The sequence below is a fragment of the Mauremys mutica genome, chromosome 4, assembly GCF_020497125.1.
Source record: "Mauremys mutica isolate MM-2020 ecotype Southern chromosome 4, ASM2049712v1, whole genome shotgun sequence".
Lineage (NCBI taxonomy): Eukaryota > Metazoa > Chordata > Testudines > Geoemydidae > Mauremys > Mauremys mutica.
The window spans coordinates 43,089,466-43,106,897 of record NC_059075.1 but is presented as its reverse complement, the minus strand read 5'-3'; the positions used below and the strand labels follow the sequence as shown (position 1 = coordinate 43,106,897).

General features: G+C 52.5%; 1 protein-coding gene across 1 annotated transcript in view; it reads right to left on the bottom strand.

The window, feature by feature from the left end:
- Positions 1-17,203, bottom strand: part of LTBP2 (latent transforming growth factor beta binding protein 2) — a 119,369-nt gene extending 102,166 nt beyond the window's left edge. The window contains exons 1-2 of the mRNA XM_045013823.1: positions 16,302-17,203; positions 3,945-4,015 (exon numbers count right to left, since the gene is read on the bottom strand). Of these exons, the coding sequence (XP_044869758.1) occupies positions 3,945-4,015; positions 16,302-16,813 (583 nt within the window). The 5' untranslated portion in view covers positions 16,814-17,203. The remainder of the gene's footprint in view (positions 1-3,944; positions 4,016-16,301) is intronic.
- Positions 17,204-17,432: the final 229 nt, after the last annotated feature.

Below are 17,432 nucleotides of genomic sequence, written 5' to 3'. Positions count from 1 at the left end.
AAGTGGCTCCCATGTGCATGGCAAGCACCAGATCCCCTCCAGCATCACCACCCAGGGGCCTAGAACGTGCTTTGCCATGGAAACAGCTCAGCTCCAGCCCAGCAAGAGATCAAAAGAGGGAGAGCACTTGATACAGCAATGTTCAGGGGGCAAATGTCCCTTGGGAAGAGATCCCACGATCTGCTCAGACAAGAGCAGAGCTTGTGGAAGGCTGGGTCCGTCTCCCCTCTTCACTTCAGCCAGGCTGACATGTGGAGCCCAAGATTCACTCTCACTGAAAGGGGGCTGTCGCCTGAGATGGACACTAGGCCCCAAGGTGGATGGAGGAACCATCTCACTGCACATTTAAGCAAGTTCCCTTTGGCACTATTGAAAATGTCTCTAGTGAGGGGGCTCCCTCCACCCCCACCTTCTTCATCTCCCATCAGAAATGGTTGCCCAGGGAGTGGCTGTGATGTCCCTGTATGGACGTGTGACTTCCTGGCAGGCTTAGCTAAAAGGACACACTGGGTCGGGGGGGGGGAGGGAGAACCATGTCCAGATTTGGCACAAACAAACAGTTTTTGCAAGCAGTGACTGCAGCAGGAACAGGTGGGAAAATTAATGGCAGTTACCCACAGTGCGCCAGTCCCAGCCACAGTGCACCAGTCCCTGACCCCCTTTGCCTGCTGGGCAGAGCAGGGGAGACTCTCAGCCAGGAATCAAGGACATCAGAGGGTGCTGAGCATGTGGGAGGCACAGTGTGGCAGTGAGAATAATAGAGGGCACGGTACTGCAGTGCCAGTGGGCACCTCTTCTTCCTGAAGTGGGGGGCATCTGCAGGCCCCTCCCCTTTCGACAGCCATGGTCTCAATTTTCTTTGATTTAAGGATTCGTCAGTTGCAGTCAAGAAACCTGTTTCCAATCTGCTTGTTTCATTAGCAGTGAAACAACAGCAATATGATGCCAAGAGCTAAGTGTAATTAGCACAGAACATCAACCCAACATGCAAATGAGCCAGAAGGGGGCAAAGCACTCACATGTGTGACACTCTGCAGTTGAGGAGCCCCAGATGGATCTGAGGGCTGACCTCGGTGGGTAGAGAGGAGAGGCACAAACAAACAGAAGAAAAGAAACACAGGCAGAGACAGAGAGCTAGAGATGGAGTGTGGGTAGGAGGAGGATTCTGGCCCATCCCTGACTTCCAGGGAGTTCCCTCAAGGACAGGGCACTTATTCCTTCTTTGAGCTACGGAGAGGCTCAGACCCTGAATGGGCTGAAAGAAACATGCTGAATTCAAGTGGGTTTGCAAGATCCTGAAGGGGGTAAGGAGCCTGGAGGGGGAACAGGGAAGTGGCCCTAATTGGGGCTGTTTGTCCAGCCTCCTTTCAAGCAAGAATTGGGTTAAGCAAGATTTGCTGGGGCAGGAGATGGGAAAAGAAAGCTTGAGGCTCCTTATTGCAAAGGCCCCGGGGTTAGGACGTAGGCGCCTGCAGGCATTAAGAGGATGACCAAAGCAACAATAGAGGCCCTGGCTGAGCTGTCACTGGCTCAGAGGAAGCCTTGCTCTGAAGACTGGGGAGAGTTGGTCTGTAGTGTGACTCAAGCCGTGGCATCCTCCTAGCCCGGCCAGAAACCAGTCACCAGACCACTGCTGACAGTGTTTCCTTGTGGACAGAGCAGAACTCAGGAGACCTAGGTTCTATTCCCAGCTCAGGTCAGATATTGACCTCATTTGTAAAGCACTTTGAGACCTCTCATAAGGGCTAGTACTCCCCGTTCCCTTCTGGGGGCAGTCATCAGCCTCCAGTCCAAGAGATGAGCACAATAGAAGAAAGAGCTCTTCAAGGCAGGCCACGTTCCCTAGCTTGGGACCTGCAGTCTCCATGGACTGCCTCTCCATATTAAGTCACAGAATCCAGAGAAAGACGAGATCTAAGTTCTCTATCTAGCTGTCTGTTCCCCTGCTGTCCTCTCACTCAGTCTACTGTTAAACGGGGCTCCCACCCCTTCCCTTGGGAGAAGGTTCCACAGCCTGACCCATCTCACCATCAGGCAGTGTCTTCCTGATATTTTGCCTACACTTCCTTTTGCTCAATCCTTTGCCGTTACCCCTCATGACACTCCAGTATAACATTGCACTAATCTCTCTCCCTGCAGATCTTGACCAGTGTGGGCCTACAATGATCACTCATGGCTTTTGTGCACCAGGATGTCCTGTTGTGTTTAAAAAGAGCTGTGAGGAAACCAGACAAGTTTGCGGACACAATGCTGACCCTGAGTGCCTGGGCAGGGGAGACAAGGACAACTAGCCACTCCTCTGCTTTCTCTGTAATGCTGCTTATTGCTCAAGAGTCCAGTCTCCTCCAGACTTTCCTCACTCTTACGATTGCTCTTCTTATTTGCTTGTAACAGAGGTTTGATTTACAGGGCTCACAAGAAAAGCAGCTGCAATCTACTCCACTTTATAAACCCCAGATGCAGACCCTGCTCCACTACAACATCACAGACGGGTGAAGCGGAATTCCCAGGTGGCCAACTCCAGAAGTCAGGCCCGCTGAAGACAGGCATGGAAAGGAGAGAGACTGCTGCTTGGATTTACACATGTTCTCTGCACAGAGTCTCTCCGGGATTATTTGGGCAGCAGGTCAGAGGGGAACAGGCAAATTTCTGCGGGTGGTCCCCTAAGCATGGCAGCAGCAAATGGTGGAGCTGAGGCATTTGCAGGATAAATCCCTCTCTTCATTCATTCTGCGGTTTTAGAGGATTTATGTGTTTGGAAACTTACAAGCCGTGCTGGATCCACAGGTTAAGAAAACTAACCAGCAACCAGTGAGCTGCCCTGATTTACAATGTAATTAATTGCATCGCTGGGGTTCCAGCTCATGTGGTTAATGATGTCACCAGAGCCCCCTCCATGGGATTATTTCCCTGTAAATCACTCCACTCTGTTTTAGTCCTATGAATGTGTTGAGCGGAGCTGCCCTGCAGGAGGCCCCAGCCCAGAGGGCCCTGCATTTACAGGCAAGAGAGGAGTTCTGAAGTAACAGCCAGGGAGAGGAAGAGGGTTCCCCAAACAGAACTGAGGGATGGGGGTGCAGGTGTTTGTACTCACACTGCTCCCAGTAATTCCTACCTTGGGAAGGCATGAAGGGACACAGCCTCCTTGGGAGAGCAGCTCCCCAGTAATGAGGTGGTCAGCGATTGAGTGAGTGTTCAAGCCGTTTTCTGTTGTCTCCCTAGTGTGTACATCCCCTTTAAAGAAGGCTCCCAGACCCCACCCTTCCCAGTGCAGCCCCTTAGCCAACCTAGTTAGTTGCTTTTGTAAAAAACGTTCAGATTATTTGGAACCATCAGCCTGGGGGGCACCAGCTGCCATGTGATCGTACCTCCACTACCCTCCCCTACCACTCTCCCTCCTGCAATTTATCACAATCACTTGGGTCTTGTTTCAAATTTATCAGCTCTTAGAAGCAGGCCCATGTTTCTGAATGTATATGTGCAGTACCCAGCCTAGTGGGGCCCCAATCCTGATTAATAACAAATTAACAAGGGGAAGGGGGCTGGTCTCTGATGCAGCCGATGTTAGCATGGACCACTGACCTGGCCAGAAGTGCTGCAGCACCAACAGGGGACATGCAGCCCAGCTCTGGGAACTATATATGTAACAGCACCCATAGTGGGTGCTCCAGTCTCTCTGCCGTGGGAAGCACACCATGCCCATAACAGGGACTGGGGTGAGTCAGGCAGAGAAGGGAATTCTCTCCTTGTTTATGTCTCAACCAAATAGCGGAGAAATTCAAAGACATCAGTGTAACGACTAAGGAGGCTTCAGGGCCAAAGGACTGGGAAGGGGCATCCTCTGGCCCACCTGCCGCACCCATCACCGGGATAGCTGAGTGCCTGCTAGCGATGCATTAAGTGTCATGACTGACGTCTGTAGTCAATGGTTCTTTCGTACTCACGTTTGATGCATCTGTTTGTGCCAGGAGCAGTTGTCCACCCTGAGCAGCATTGTCCCCCGCAGACGTTCGGCCTAAGCAGTCACAAATGGCAGGATTAGGAAAAGAGAGACCGTGAGGCCTCCTCATAGCCAGCACCTCCAGAGACACCAACAGAACCACTTCCTACAACATCTGAGCTTTCCTTGCACCCAGACCACTGCAGCCTGAGCTCTCAAGCCAACCCAGGCTGGGCTTTTTAAATCCTTGGAAGGGAAACCCCCTAGGAAGGAACATCCAGGTGCTACGGCAGGGTGGGCCAACTTTTTGGGCCAAGGGCCACATCTTGGTGGGGAAATTGTATACAGGGCTGGGGCAGGGGGCTGGGGTGCGGGAGGGAGTGCAGGGTGTGGGAGGGGGTGTGGTGTGCAGGAAGGGGCTCAGGGCAAGGGATTGGAGCAGAGGAGGGGTGCGGGGTGCATGAGGGGGATCAGGGAAGGGGGTTGGGGTGCAGGAAGGGTGCAGAGTGCAGGAGGGGGCTCAGGGCAGGGGTGCAGGAAGGGTGCAGACTGTGGGAGGGGGCTCAGGGCAGGGAGTTGGGGTGCAGGAGGGGTTCGGGCTCCGAGGTGGCAGCAGCATGCACTGGGGCCAGGGCAGGCTCCCTGCATGCCTGCCCTGTCTCCAGCCCCGCGCCACTCCAGGAAGCGCTGCAACCCCTGGAGGAGTGGGGGCGGAGGGCTCTGCTTGCGCTGCCCTTGCCGCACCTCCAGGTACCTCCCCTGAAGCTCCCATTGGCCGTGGTTCCCCATTCCTGGGCAGTGGTAGCTGCAGAGGGCGGTGCCTGGAGGCAAGGGCCCGGGGGCCGCAGGGATGTGGTGCCAGCCGCTTCTGAGAGTGGCGCAGGGCCCACGGCATCACAGGGGGCAATCCCTGAGGGTCTGGATCTGGCCCGCGGGCTGTAGTATGCCCACCCCTGTGCTACGGGGAGTGGTGAGGGTGACTCAGTAGGGGGCGCTCTCCCTGCTAAATCAGTACTAACCTCAATGTCCTAGCATGGTTGCTAGGGGGTGCTGCACTGCCAGACGTGCCATTTTGCTCATGAGTATGTTGGTAAATGCAAAGTAATGCACATTGGAAAACATAATCCCAGCTATACATGTAAAATGATGGGGTCTAAATTAGCTGTGACCACTCAAGAAAGAAAATGTGGAGTCATTGTGGATAGTTCTCTGAAAACATCCACTCAATGTGCAGTGACAGTCAAAAAAGTGAACAGAAGTTTGGGAATCCTTAAAAAAGAGATAGAGAATAAGACAGAAAACATCATATTGTCTCTATATAAATCCATGATCGCCCACATCTTGAATACTGTATGCAGATGTGGTCGCTCCATCTCAAAAAAGATATATTGGAATTGGAAGAGGTTCAGAAAAGGGCAACAAAAATGATTAAGGGTATGGAACGGCTGCCATATGAGGAGAGATTAACTAGACTTTTCAGCTTGGAAAAGAGACAGCTAAGGGGGGATATGATAGAGGTCTATAAAATCATGGCTGGTGTGGAGAAAGTAAATAAGGAAGTGTTATTTACTCCTTCTCATAACACATGAACTAGGGGTCACTCAATAAAATTAATAGGCAGCAGGTTTAAAACAAACAAAAGGGGGTGGTTTTTTACACAACGCACAGTCAACCTGTGGAACTCCTTGCTAGAGGATGTTGTGAAGGCCAAGATTATAACATGGTTTTAAAAATAACTAGATAAATTCATGGAGTATAGGCCCATCAATGGCTATTAGCCAGGATGGGCAGGGATGGTGTCCCTAGCCTCTGTTTGCCAGAAGCTGGGAATGGGAGACAGTGGATGGATCACGTGATGATTACCTTTTCTGTTCATTCCCTCTGGCATTGGCCACTGTCGGTAGACAGGATACTGGGCTAGATGGACCTTTGGTCTGACCCAGTAAGGCTGTTCTTATGTTATGAGTAATTTGAGGTCCTGACAATCGGGGGCCATTAAAGATCTCACATAATGGTTTTCCAGGATTGCGTCTAATCCAGCATTGGTAATTATATTTTGCTCCCATAAATCTCCCTTGCTGCTTCAAGTGGACACAGTATTTTTCTTAATTTCCTGCTTCAAACTGTTGTGGAGTGTTGCTTTGCACTATTAAACAGCTACATGGCTCACCCCAGAACAGGCTGCATTTCACTTTGTGCGAGTAGAGGCAGATAGCATGATTTCTGTAGCCGAGTAACTTGTTGTAAAGCACTTACTGATTCTTCAGGATCAAGCTCTTATTAATATTCATAGATTTTAAGGCAAGCAGGATTGATTATGTCATTTTAGCTAATTTCCTGCATAACACAGGCCATAGAAGGAATTCCTGCATCAAGCCCATATCTAGTCTGCTTAGGCTTCTCCTAGGGTTGCAAACTTTCTGATTGCACAAAACCAAACATCCTTGCCCCTCCCCTTCCCCTAGGCCCTGCCCCTTCTCCAAGGCCCCACCCCCACTCGCTCCATACCCCCTCCCTCTGTCGCTGGCTCTCCCCCATTCTCACCCACTCGCTCATTTTCACTGGGCTGGGGCAGGGAGTTGGGCTGTGGGACGGGGTGCGGGCTCCAGGGTGGGGCCAGAAATGAGCGGTTCAGGGTACAGGAGTGGGCTCTGGGCTGAGGCAGGGGTGTGAGCTCTGGGGTGGGCCAGGGATGAGGGATTTGGGGTACAGGAGGGGGATCAGGAAGAGGTGCGGGGTGCAGGCTCCAGGAAGGGAGTTTGGGTGTTGGAGGGAGCTCAGGGCTGGGGCAGGGGTGCAGGAGGGGGTAAGGGGTGCAAGCTCCAGGTGGCACTTATCTTGGGGGGCTCCCCAGAAGTGGGACATGTCTCTCAGCTCCTAGGTGGAGGCATGAGCAGGAGGTTCCACTCTGCCTCTGCCTGCAGGCGCCGCCCCCGCAGCTCCCATTGGCCGTGCAGAGCCAGCGCTCAGGGCAGGGGCAGCGTGCAGAACACCCCTGGCCATACCTTCGCCTTGGAGCCGAGGGACATGTCGCCGCTTCTGGGGAGCCACACAGAGCCAGGTAGGGAGCTGCCAGCCCCACCAACCAGACTTTTAACAGCCTGGTCATCTGTGCTGACCGGAGCCATCATTGTCCCTTTTCCACCGGGCGTTCTGGTCAAAAACCGGACACCTGGCAACCCTAGCTACACCATATCTTTAGATGTCTAAAAACATCCAATCATTATATTGTTGCAGGCCTCCCATCTGATTATTGACCAGGCCCAACCCTGCTAGCTTTGTGAGGTGGGACATCACCACAGCTCCCCCTCCTCCCTGAGGTGGCCTAGATGCACTTTGCAAATCACATTCAGCAGGTTTGTGAAGGAACATAAACATTTCCTGTTCTTGCCTCAAATTACTGGCACAATCAGAAGGTGGTTTCTGCAGGCAGGAGCAAGCGCCGCCCCCAGAGAAGCTGCTTTGGCCTCAGATCAAACCAACAATTCCTCGTGGAATGAAGTCCGGAATCTTTGTCTAGATCTCGCTCGCTCGCTCACACATGCACGCACACACAGAGGGAACGCCTCTGTGTCTGCTGGTGAGAGTTGATCTCTTCCCATGCTGTAGGGTGGGCAACACGTTCTGGGGTGCAGAGTGCAAGACTGGAATAGAGCAGGTGGCCCAGTAAGTACCTAGCAGGCCCTCCCACTCTCTGATGGCACCGCATCAACATGCCTGGTTCTTGTGAGCTATCAGGGGGACAGCTGCACCCCAGCACCCTGGGGGCTGGTCTGACTCTCCCTTGAAAGGCTGCTGCCACCAGGCCTCCAGGAGCAGCCAGAGGCTGTGTGGGTGAAGCAGGAGCACAAAGAACAAGCACGGAAAGGAGTGAGAGGCCAAGGCTGACTCGCTAGAAGTCATGGTTATCTTGGCAGCAGAACCATGTCTGAGGAGCACATGTGAAGCAGTGCATGCAAAAGGATATGATCACTAGGTGCTTTGTGTCACTCCCCCGGGCTCAGCTCCCTCTGGGCTCATCCTGTTGCTGCTGATCTTTTCAGTGCCAGGCCCCTCTATACTGCTTCTGGCAGGACTGCCTGCTGCTGCCTGTAGTGACAGACTCACTGTCACAGCCTTGCTGTGTCCTCCAGGCTCATGGACAATCCTAATTCTTAGCACTTTCTAAACACTAACTCATATCCTCCACACCCCAAGAGGCAGGTCAGTATCATAAGCACTACATTGCAGATGGGGAAACTGAGGCTGGGACAGAGAAAGGGACTTGCCAAAGATCACATAGCGAGTCAGTGACAGAGCTAGGAAAGTCCCAAAGTGATGCCAAATTCAACAGGCCCCAGTGCCACTCTAGGGTGGGGAGGGTTGATTAGCTAAATATTTGTGAAGCTCTTGGAAGCAGTAAAATGCTAGCGAGGTGCTAAGGGTTATTCTTATTCCAGACTGCATGGGCTGCACTGCTGCAGCCACACGGGGAATGGAGCAAACTTTTCTCTCACCTCCTGATGAGATGGTGTTAATGGACAGCCAGGTGTGCTGGAGCCTTGGGAGACTGGTGGAGAAGATGGCTGGGGGCTATAGAGCTGGGCAAAGTGGTCTTGGTTTTTCACTGAGCAGGAACCAGCCCTGGGAGCATCTGGTTACATTTAAAGCATTTACTTGACATTTTCATGGCTTGAATGCCATGTGGTTTTTGTTGTCTTATGAAGAATTCAAAATAAACCCCTGCAGGTTTAAGGAGCACGGCGTGTTTACAGCTCAGAGGGATGGTGCTCCAGGGAGTGGCTGACTTCCTGCAGCTTGGCAGAATAGCAGCCCCCAGCTGCGTGCAGCTCACTGCGCACTCCATGGCCAATGCCTCCCAGCAACCACACAACTCAGAGAGGAGCCCTCTGGTTGCTGCCTTCTCCTCTGGCATTTTCCAGCCAAGGGCACTGACATGGAGCAGGAGCTGGGGTTCCCTCACCCCCAGCATCGCAGCCCCGAGTTGGGAGCTCGCAGCTCGGTGCTGGGGGTGGGCAACGCTCTAGGCTAGGTAGCTGCAGGGCTGCCCCACAACGAGGAGTTCCGTATGTGTGAAAAGTCAACCACTACGCAGGTAATGGGGCCTCTGAACTGAGGCAAAGGCAGCAGGTCAGAAGTGGCTGTGTGAAGTGACATGGGACCAGGGCCGACTCCAGACCCGCTGGTCCTGCGGCTTCGGTGGAGCATCCGCAGGCGTGCCTGCGGGAGGTCCACCAGAGCCGCGGGACCAGTGGACCCTCCGCAGGCACGTCTGCAGGAGATCCACCGGAGCCGCGGGACCGGCGACCACCAGAGTGCATCCCGCAGCGTGCCGCCCTGCTTGGGGCGGCGCAATTCCTAGAGCCGCCCCTGCATGGAACCCTGCTGGGCTCTGTGCAGCACTGAGCCCCCAGTGCTCTGTGAATAACACCAGCCAGAGCTAAACACACAGCCTGCATGACAGGCACCCACCCACCCTGCGATCTCAAATATGGTGTCCTGCCGGAGCTGCCCAGTGCTTCCCACCCAGAAACCTGAGAGCACAGTCAAGAGTGCCCAGCCCGGGGGCCACCACGCATCGGCCAATCCCCAGAGCCTGGATGGGGACTAGCTCTGTGTCACTAGCCCTCCAAACCCAATAGCCTAGGCACAGTGCCTTGCTGGGGGCTGCCCTGCACCACCAGCCTTTGAACCCAAGAGACCTGTTGGAAGGCTGCCCCATGCCACTGTCCCCTATGCTGCCAGTCACCACACATGTATGGCCCACTATGGCAGCACGGGCACGGTGGGTTGGCCACGTGTAATCCATACTCCCTGTGCCCTGCTGAAGGGAAGCAAACTAGAATGGCATTTCCAGCTGAGTGCAGCATATTAAGCAGAGACCAGGAGTCCCACCCTCTGTACTGAGCAGCAGGGAGGGAATCAAGCCTATGAGAGAGGTAGTGACTAGTGCCCATTCTGTTGCATGCAGGGCTAGCGGAGGTGAGAGGTGCACGGATATTATAACTCATACGGCAGGTACACAGCCTGGCCATTCTGTGGCAGGAATGCTCAGCAGTTCCCAGTATCACCACCAGGTGGTACCAAGCTCAACACAGCCCAAAAGGCCCAGAGTAAAAAGAAGAAATTTCCACAAGCAGGTCTCCCTGCCCCAGCCCTCTCAGGTCAGCCACAGCAGGTGCTTGTACACATTCAGGAGAAATGTGCATGGGGTTGGGCCTCAGGAGGGCCCATGCGCTAATCCTGGCTCTGCCACTGAGTGCCAAGGGGGTCTTGGCTAAGTCACGTCACTTCAGTCTCCGTTTCCCACCAATGCTGAGATACTTGTGGGGATGAGTCTATTAGGGTACAGTGCCCTGACTACACCAAGTGCTGATAATGATCATATTTAGCAGCTCTCCCCTGTGGTGCTAGATGTGCTCTGTAATCTCCAAACACCTCAGTCTGGCGATAGCAGCCCCAAATTGCACTCAAACTGAGCACAAGAGAAGATGCCCCTCCCTCACTCAATAGGGTTGGCAGGTGCTCTAAGAAACAAGCAACATCTGGGACAACAAGGGGGAAGAGGGTTCCCTTTTTTGTGACAGAGTCATTCCTGCCCTGATCTTGCCAAGAGATCTCTAGAGCTCTGTGCAGCGGGAGAGGTCCACCCATGTGGTTCTCTTTCCAGGCTCAGGGCCTTAGTCATTGTCTTTCCTCCAGATGCCATTTCCCTGGTCCACAAGTGCAGGGAGACAGAAAGACAGAAGCCTTGTCTTGTTTCTCTGAGGTTCCTGTCACAGCCACTGTTCCCTCTAAGCTCTGCGTGTGTGCGCACGCACACAGATCCTAAACACCGCACACACAAAAATTTGCACAGAAGAAATTTTTTGCACACACGGCCTGTCAAAAATTAGAGGGAACGACTCACAGCCTCATCTCCAAAGTTAGCAGGTAACTTCCTACGTGTCCACAGTGAAAACAAACCTTCAAGAATGCACGGTCTGCATGGCAAAGCCCCCTCTGCCCCCCATGTCAGGAAATGCCATAGCCACGGCTGAATGTGCAACCTTAACTCTGCCCCCTTGGCTTATTACAATACCGTCTTCCTTATTAATTATTGGTACTGCAGGAGCACCCAGCAGCTTCAGTCAGGATCAGGGCCCCACTGTACCATGTGCTCCACACACACATAAGACGACACAAGCCTTGAAGACTCTGTAATCTTATTGGAAACCAGATTCAAGCAAGTGTAACAAACACTAGGGGGAAGGAGGACAAGAGAAGCAGCGATAAGATCACGGAGCTGCACATGTTAATGGTGTGCACAGCTCCATTATGTGATCACATGCTTTCCCAAATATTACAATAGTATACATTCTTTTACAACCTTCTAGGCATCATCCTGTAGTACTGGGCACTGCACAATGTATTACTAATACACAGACTCCATTAAAGTCATTCATGGATTTAAAGCCAGAAGGGACCATTAAATTATCAGGGTTTGACCACCTGTATAGCACAGGCCAGAGAATTTCATCCAACTTTATATGAGAAGTTCACCGTAAACCCTTCTTACATAACACAGAGTGAGAGTGAAAAGCTGCTGGCATAGACAAGCCTCTGAAAATATGTATCTGAGTTAGCATCATTAACTGCCTCAGCCCCTGAGCAACCTTTGGATGTTAACAACATTATTAAGGAACACATGCTGTAGAAAGAACACACCATATATGCTGTCTGAATAAACAGATTCTGTAGACTGAAAAACAAAGACATCAGTGTGAACAAAAAAGATTAAACAGCAGTTTCTTGTATATTGGATGTGCCCTAAGATTGTAGGGGCACTGTATGACATGGTATCGGATTATTCCAGAAAAGGCACATGACTATGTGACTAAAGATCGTATTGGAATGAGGCAGTCGTGTTAGGGGCAGAGTTAAGGCTGCCCATGTAAGTCTAACTTGGGTCTTTCCCAACTCCTGAAAGCTTTGCCCTGCAAACCTTCATGTCTCTGTTCCTATCTTTTCTATGACATGTTTGCTAGAGGTGATGGGGTTGGCAGGGGAGGGTTGGGCATAAACTGCATCAACCAAAGCATGGTGCAGTGCGAGTCCTGTGGTGTTGACAAGTGAGGCGGGGGCAACATGTGTCAGGGCAGGAGCTGGGTGTGTCTCCCAAGCACTGATGAGGGATGCATGCAGTGTGCCAGTCTCATGCCTGTGCATGCATATATGCCAGGATTGCTAACTTCCACTGTTCATGTCCTAACCAATCTCCACTGACCTACCACTCCCGCAGCCAGGAGCGGGAGAAAGGAGGGACTCACAGCACAACAGCCTCGGGGGAGGCTCATGAAGATGTTTTTCTCCATTTGGAAAGCACTGAGCACCCCGCGGGCACTAATAATAGGAGCTGTGTGATTAGGTCTGATCTCAGGAGCCAGCCGGCTGTTGGGAGGAGGGAGCACAGGCTCCGCAGTTGTAGAGACGACACTCAGCAGCTTGTGCAACGGGAAAGCACCCAGCTACACTGTAACACGTCTGCCTTGAGTTGGGAGCTGGCCAGCTCTTGCTAGCGATACACCCAGCTCTGTGGTATATTTACACCTTGGGTGCCTCTGAGACATTTCAATGGCTCAGAGGCTCACAACTCTGAGACACCGAGGCCCAAAAGCCCAAGGACTACATCAAAAGATGTACAAAAATTTTAAAATCAAAACTGAACACACCCAACCTGAACATGGGCTGATCCTTGGCAGTGGGCAGGAATACTGTGATCCATGGTAGGATGGCTTGTGTATGGATACCAGTCAGGAGGGGTCGGTTCTAAGCAAAGCTCCACAGAGCGACTGTAGCTTTCAGGATAATTCCGTTTTCCTTATTCTAATAAAGCTCCTTGATCAGGGTTAGAAAAAAGCAGCTTTTGTGATTCTTTGCTACTGACGCTGGACATGGTGTCAGAAGTTGACTCATTCCAAGCCAGCAAAACACAATACCAAAGTTCAGCTCCCCCTAAGACTTTCACTTGGCTTCACTCAATGGCCTGCATGGAAGGAGCGCTTCCCCAGCTTTCACACTGTAGCCACAGTGAACACAGAGCATGGCCTAGGCCCCAGGATATGGCACTGCGTTCACTTTTACCACAGGGAGTGAAGCTAAACACACGCCTGGATCATCGCTGTCCCAGAGGAAAGAGAGGAGACAGCTATGCCATCCTTCCTAGGAAGTACGAGGGTGAGCATTTTATTGCAGAAAGGAATGGGGTGTTTCTGACAAAGGGTGCAGAGTACAGCACAAGGGCACGTCTACACTGGAGCTGGAGATGTCATTCCCAGGTCGGGCAGACGTATCCATGCTAGCTCTGATCAAGCTATCAAACAAAATATAGCAGTGTAGCTCTGGCAGCGCAAGCAGCGGGATGGGCAAGCCACCCCAGGTTCCACTCATCTGAAACCTTCTGACATTCACACTGCTGCAACTACACTTCTATAGTTAGCTCCAATAGAGCTAGCACAGCTATGTCTTCCCGAGCTGGAAATTAAACCTCAGGGTATGTCTCCACTGGAGCCAAAGTGTGGTGGGCCTGTATCAGGGCCCTGTATGGAGAATCAGAGCACTGCAACTTAGGAATCGGTAAGAAAAAACAAATAAGACATTATCTAGTAACTGAGGTTTTAAACAAGGAACTTTCAGAATAATTATACTTAGTGTCTGAGCTACTGTGGAATGGCTGGTGCATCTTGCCTGGTCATCTGAGTGCGTGAAAATAAAAGGCACTCTGCAGGAAAGGGGTGCAAGTGTGATGCAGGTAGGAAACACTCCCATGCAGGAAAAAAAACCCCACCATAAGATAAAGCCTCTTCAAATGACAGAGTTCCCTGGGCAGAAACACAGCAGGTATAGCAAAGGCGAAAATCAGATAGATGAGATGGAATCATGAGTCTTGTAGAATGACCAGAAAGGGACAACTCAAAGACACTTTCCTATCCAGAACATTATATCCAGTAGGCTCTGGGAAAGAATAGCACTAGGCTTGTGTTAGGAAAACAAACATGTTGGTAGCCCTGACTATTGCAGTTAGGCAAAAATTCTCCACCTCACTAGACACCTGCCCCCCCAAAGCCAGCAGGTCACAGAAAAGTTAACAAGGCAACTTTTCTTGTCCTGGCATCCAGGCGAAATAAATAGTCCCTGACAATGACCCATGATATGCCAGCTCCACGTTCCAAGCTTTTGGGATGCAGTGTGATTTCAAGGATTTTACTTCCAGCCCTCATCACCCACAAGTGAATAGACCGGTGGAGGGAGCAGTTCAGATTGTTAAGAGAATGCTACAACTAAAGTTTACCTATTAGCTCTTCTGAGTTATATGGCTTCCCCACAACAGTCATGAGAGTAAACTAAACTCAGCTGCCTGTGGGTCAACACAGCCATCCTCACAGGTAAATCTTCATCCTAAGTGATCCTGTTTAAAGAATGAGAGCTGCTACTTCTAAGAAGTCTCAGGTTTTCTTCTTTAGCCATCTGACTGCAGCCTGACCCCCCCCACCCAACCTTAAATCAGGCCACCCACCCTTGATAAAACTGGACATCCGCTTTTGTCCGTAAGTAGCTGCTGCCCAAGAACATGGTTGAGACTGATCTGGGTATTCATTACAGAGGTAGCAGGCAGCATCTCCAGCTGATTCCCCAAGCCCAGTTGAATTGCCATGTGATCCCAAGAGCAATGATGCTTACACCACAACCTTAGTGGAGGGTGATCATTCTGCTAAGTGTCCTGAACAGACTGAATGGGATTTGATAATCCAAGTGAATCCACTGGACAAGCTCCACCTCAGGGCCACAAGGTGAGCAGTGCTGGATGAGTGAGGAAGCCAGAGGCTCATCCAGAGCTATAGTTTGTTCTTAACTATTAATTATTATTAAATATGTTTATAGAGCAATGGGGTGGGGGTGGCAGGAGGGGAAGAGATGTAAGGCTGTGCGCGCTGCTGTAGGATGGGGCAGAGGAAAGCTCTAGGCAGAAGCTCTGCAGTGAGCCGGGGGAAGCTTTAGGAATAGTGCTGCTTTCCTTACTCTAGTAAAGTTCCTTGTTCAGTGTTGGAAGAAAGCGTTTCTGTGAGTCTCCACTAAGCTCACATGTCAGAAGGCACTTGAGCAATCAGCCCCCAGCCAGCCCTCTCTGCCATTATCCTGTGACTATGCTGAGAGGGTGGCCATGAGTGGCAATTTGGGTGTTCCTAACTGATTAGGGAGGGTGACTTCATGAGCACCACTACACCAGCAGAGGGAGCTGAGAGGTGCACCCAGGGCAGGGGAGCAGGGAGGGAAATGGCAGGAGAGGGAGGAAGCACAGGGCCAAGGGCTCTTCTGCAGAGTCTCTAGGCCCACCACATGCCCCCTCCCGCCACCTCCACATTACCATGGCAGGGACTGGAACTGGAGGCAGCTGTGCCGGGCAAGTCATAGGAAGCCTCCTTCAGCTGAGCCAGCAGGAGCTGTGCGAAGCTGGAATCTACTGCACGCAGAACTTACAAGGGGCCCTTCCAGGTGCAATGTGCCAAGAGGCCAGTACCTGCAGTCAGAGCCCATGGCAACCCAGCTACATTCCCCAAAGCCAAGCAGGGGCCACAACAGCCCACCCCACTGCACTGCCCCACAGAGACACACTGCACAGCAACTCCCCACCTCCTGCACAGCTACACACAAAACCCCTGTACGAGCAGGGCAGCAAAAGCTACAGCCTGCAATGCAACTCAGTTGTGTGACCCACAGCAACCCTGCTGTGCCGCAAACCCATGCAAGAAGGGCAGCACAACCAGCCCGTTCCAAGGCAACACACCCAGGAGAAATGCTGCAGACAACACGTCATGCGTGTGCTCTCACACACGCTCTCTGTGCTGAGACGGAGCACAAACTCCTCCCGCACGTGGGGGACATACACACATTATTACAGCAAGTAACTGAGCTGACTCCTAAGCTGCTTTGGGCGCTGGGCTGTGTGCCAGGGGCAGACGAGGGTCAGCACAGCTGAAGCTGAGCACAGACTGGCCCTTATTACTGCACATGGGACAGAAAGTGGGTAAGTGACCTCGGAGAGAGAGACAATCGGAGCTCTGCCTCCTAGGGATGGCATAGGTGCAGTGCCAGTGGGCACAGATGGTTAGTTAGTGAGCCAAGAGCAGGTGGATATGGGACCAACACCAGAGGTCCCTCCTGTAGCTGGAGCTTTGGGGCTGGAGTCCCCACTTACTGAGGTCCCCTGAAGATGGGACCTTTCTGGCCCTTTTGCTCCCAGCTCAGACCTCTTAGTCGGTGCAATAGAAGGAGTCACGTTAGGCACCTGGTCCTGCAGCAAGACCCCTTTGGCTGCACTTACCCCATGAGTCGGCCTCTGGCATTCTGCACCTTTGCCCTGGGCACTGTCCGAGCTTTGAGCCCGTTTCTTTGCCGCTGGCGTGAGGAGTCCATCCTCTGCCTCTGCGCAGGGGTCCCATCTGGAGAGTCTGCAGCTGCCTTCAAGTTGCTGACTTGGCCTCGGGCGCTCTGGGGAGCAGGTAGTTTGTGATCTGGAGGAATAGACGGCTGCTCCCTGTTGTCCTCTCCTGTCAAGCTCCTCACCCAGGCTGGGTGATCCACAGGAGAGGCTGCTGGGAGGTGCTCCGAGGCAGAAGGAGGGCTGTGCACCCGGAACAGGCTGTATACCTTGCCCGTGGGTCCCAAGTTACTACCCTGGTTCCGCAGCCTTAGCCGAGTTGTGTCCCTGCTCCCAGCTTCAGTTCGGAATGAAGAATTCGGGTCAAATCTTCCAGCAAAGTCTCTCTGAGAATCCCCAAGTCCCAGGAAAAGAGCTAAAGTGAGAGGGAGAAAACTGCCCCAGGAGCCCCTCATGGTGCCTGCCCGAGAGGAAAGTGCTGAAGGGTGCAGAGAGCACTCAGCGTGTGGCTGACAGCCCCATGAAGCCAAGTATCCAACGGGAGTTTGTGGGAAAGAGACTAGGCAAAGTTCCTTGAGCAAGTCCCCTGAAATAGCCTTCTAAGTCCTTCACTTTGCCATGTGCTGGGGGAGGTGGGGGGGGGGGCTTAATCAGTACCTGCTGCCTGCAGGAGCTGGAGAGCCTGAGGCGAAGGTAACACAGCAAACCCAACAGCGTGGGCTGCACAGAGCGGCTGCAGCCGTCCCTCCTACCCCTGAAAGGAGAACTCCCAATCCCTCCTCTCCCCTGGCTGTCAGAGACTGCGCTCTCTGCAGACAGCTCCAAGCACCTTCTCGCCTGCCTCTGGCACTGGCAGAGTCTGGAGGGGATGGAGTTTTATTTTTGGAAACCTCCCCCTTTTGTGTCTTTTTGATGCTGACATCGCCCCTCTGCAAAGGACACAGCTCGGCCCCCTCCTTACCAGAGGAGACATTCCAGCAACACCCACTTTGGCAAAGGGAAACAAACTACAACAGAGAAACATTAACCCATGAGCGACCGGGGAGGGAGGCCCTTCCACCGCCTGCTCAGAGA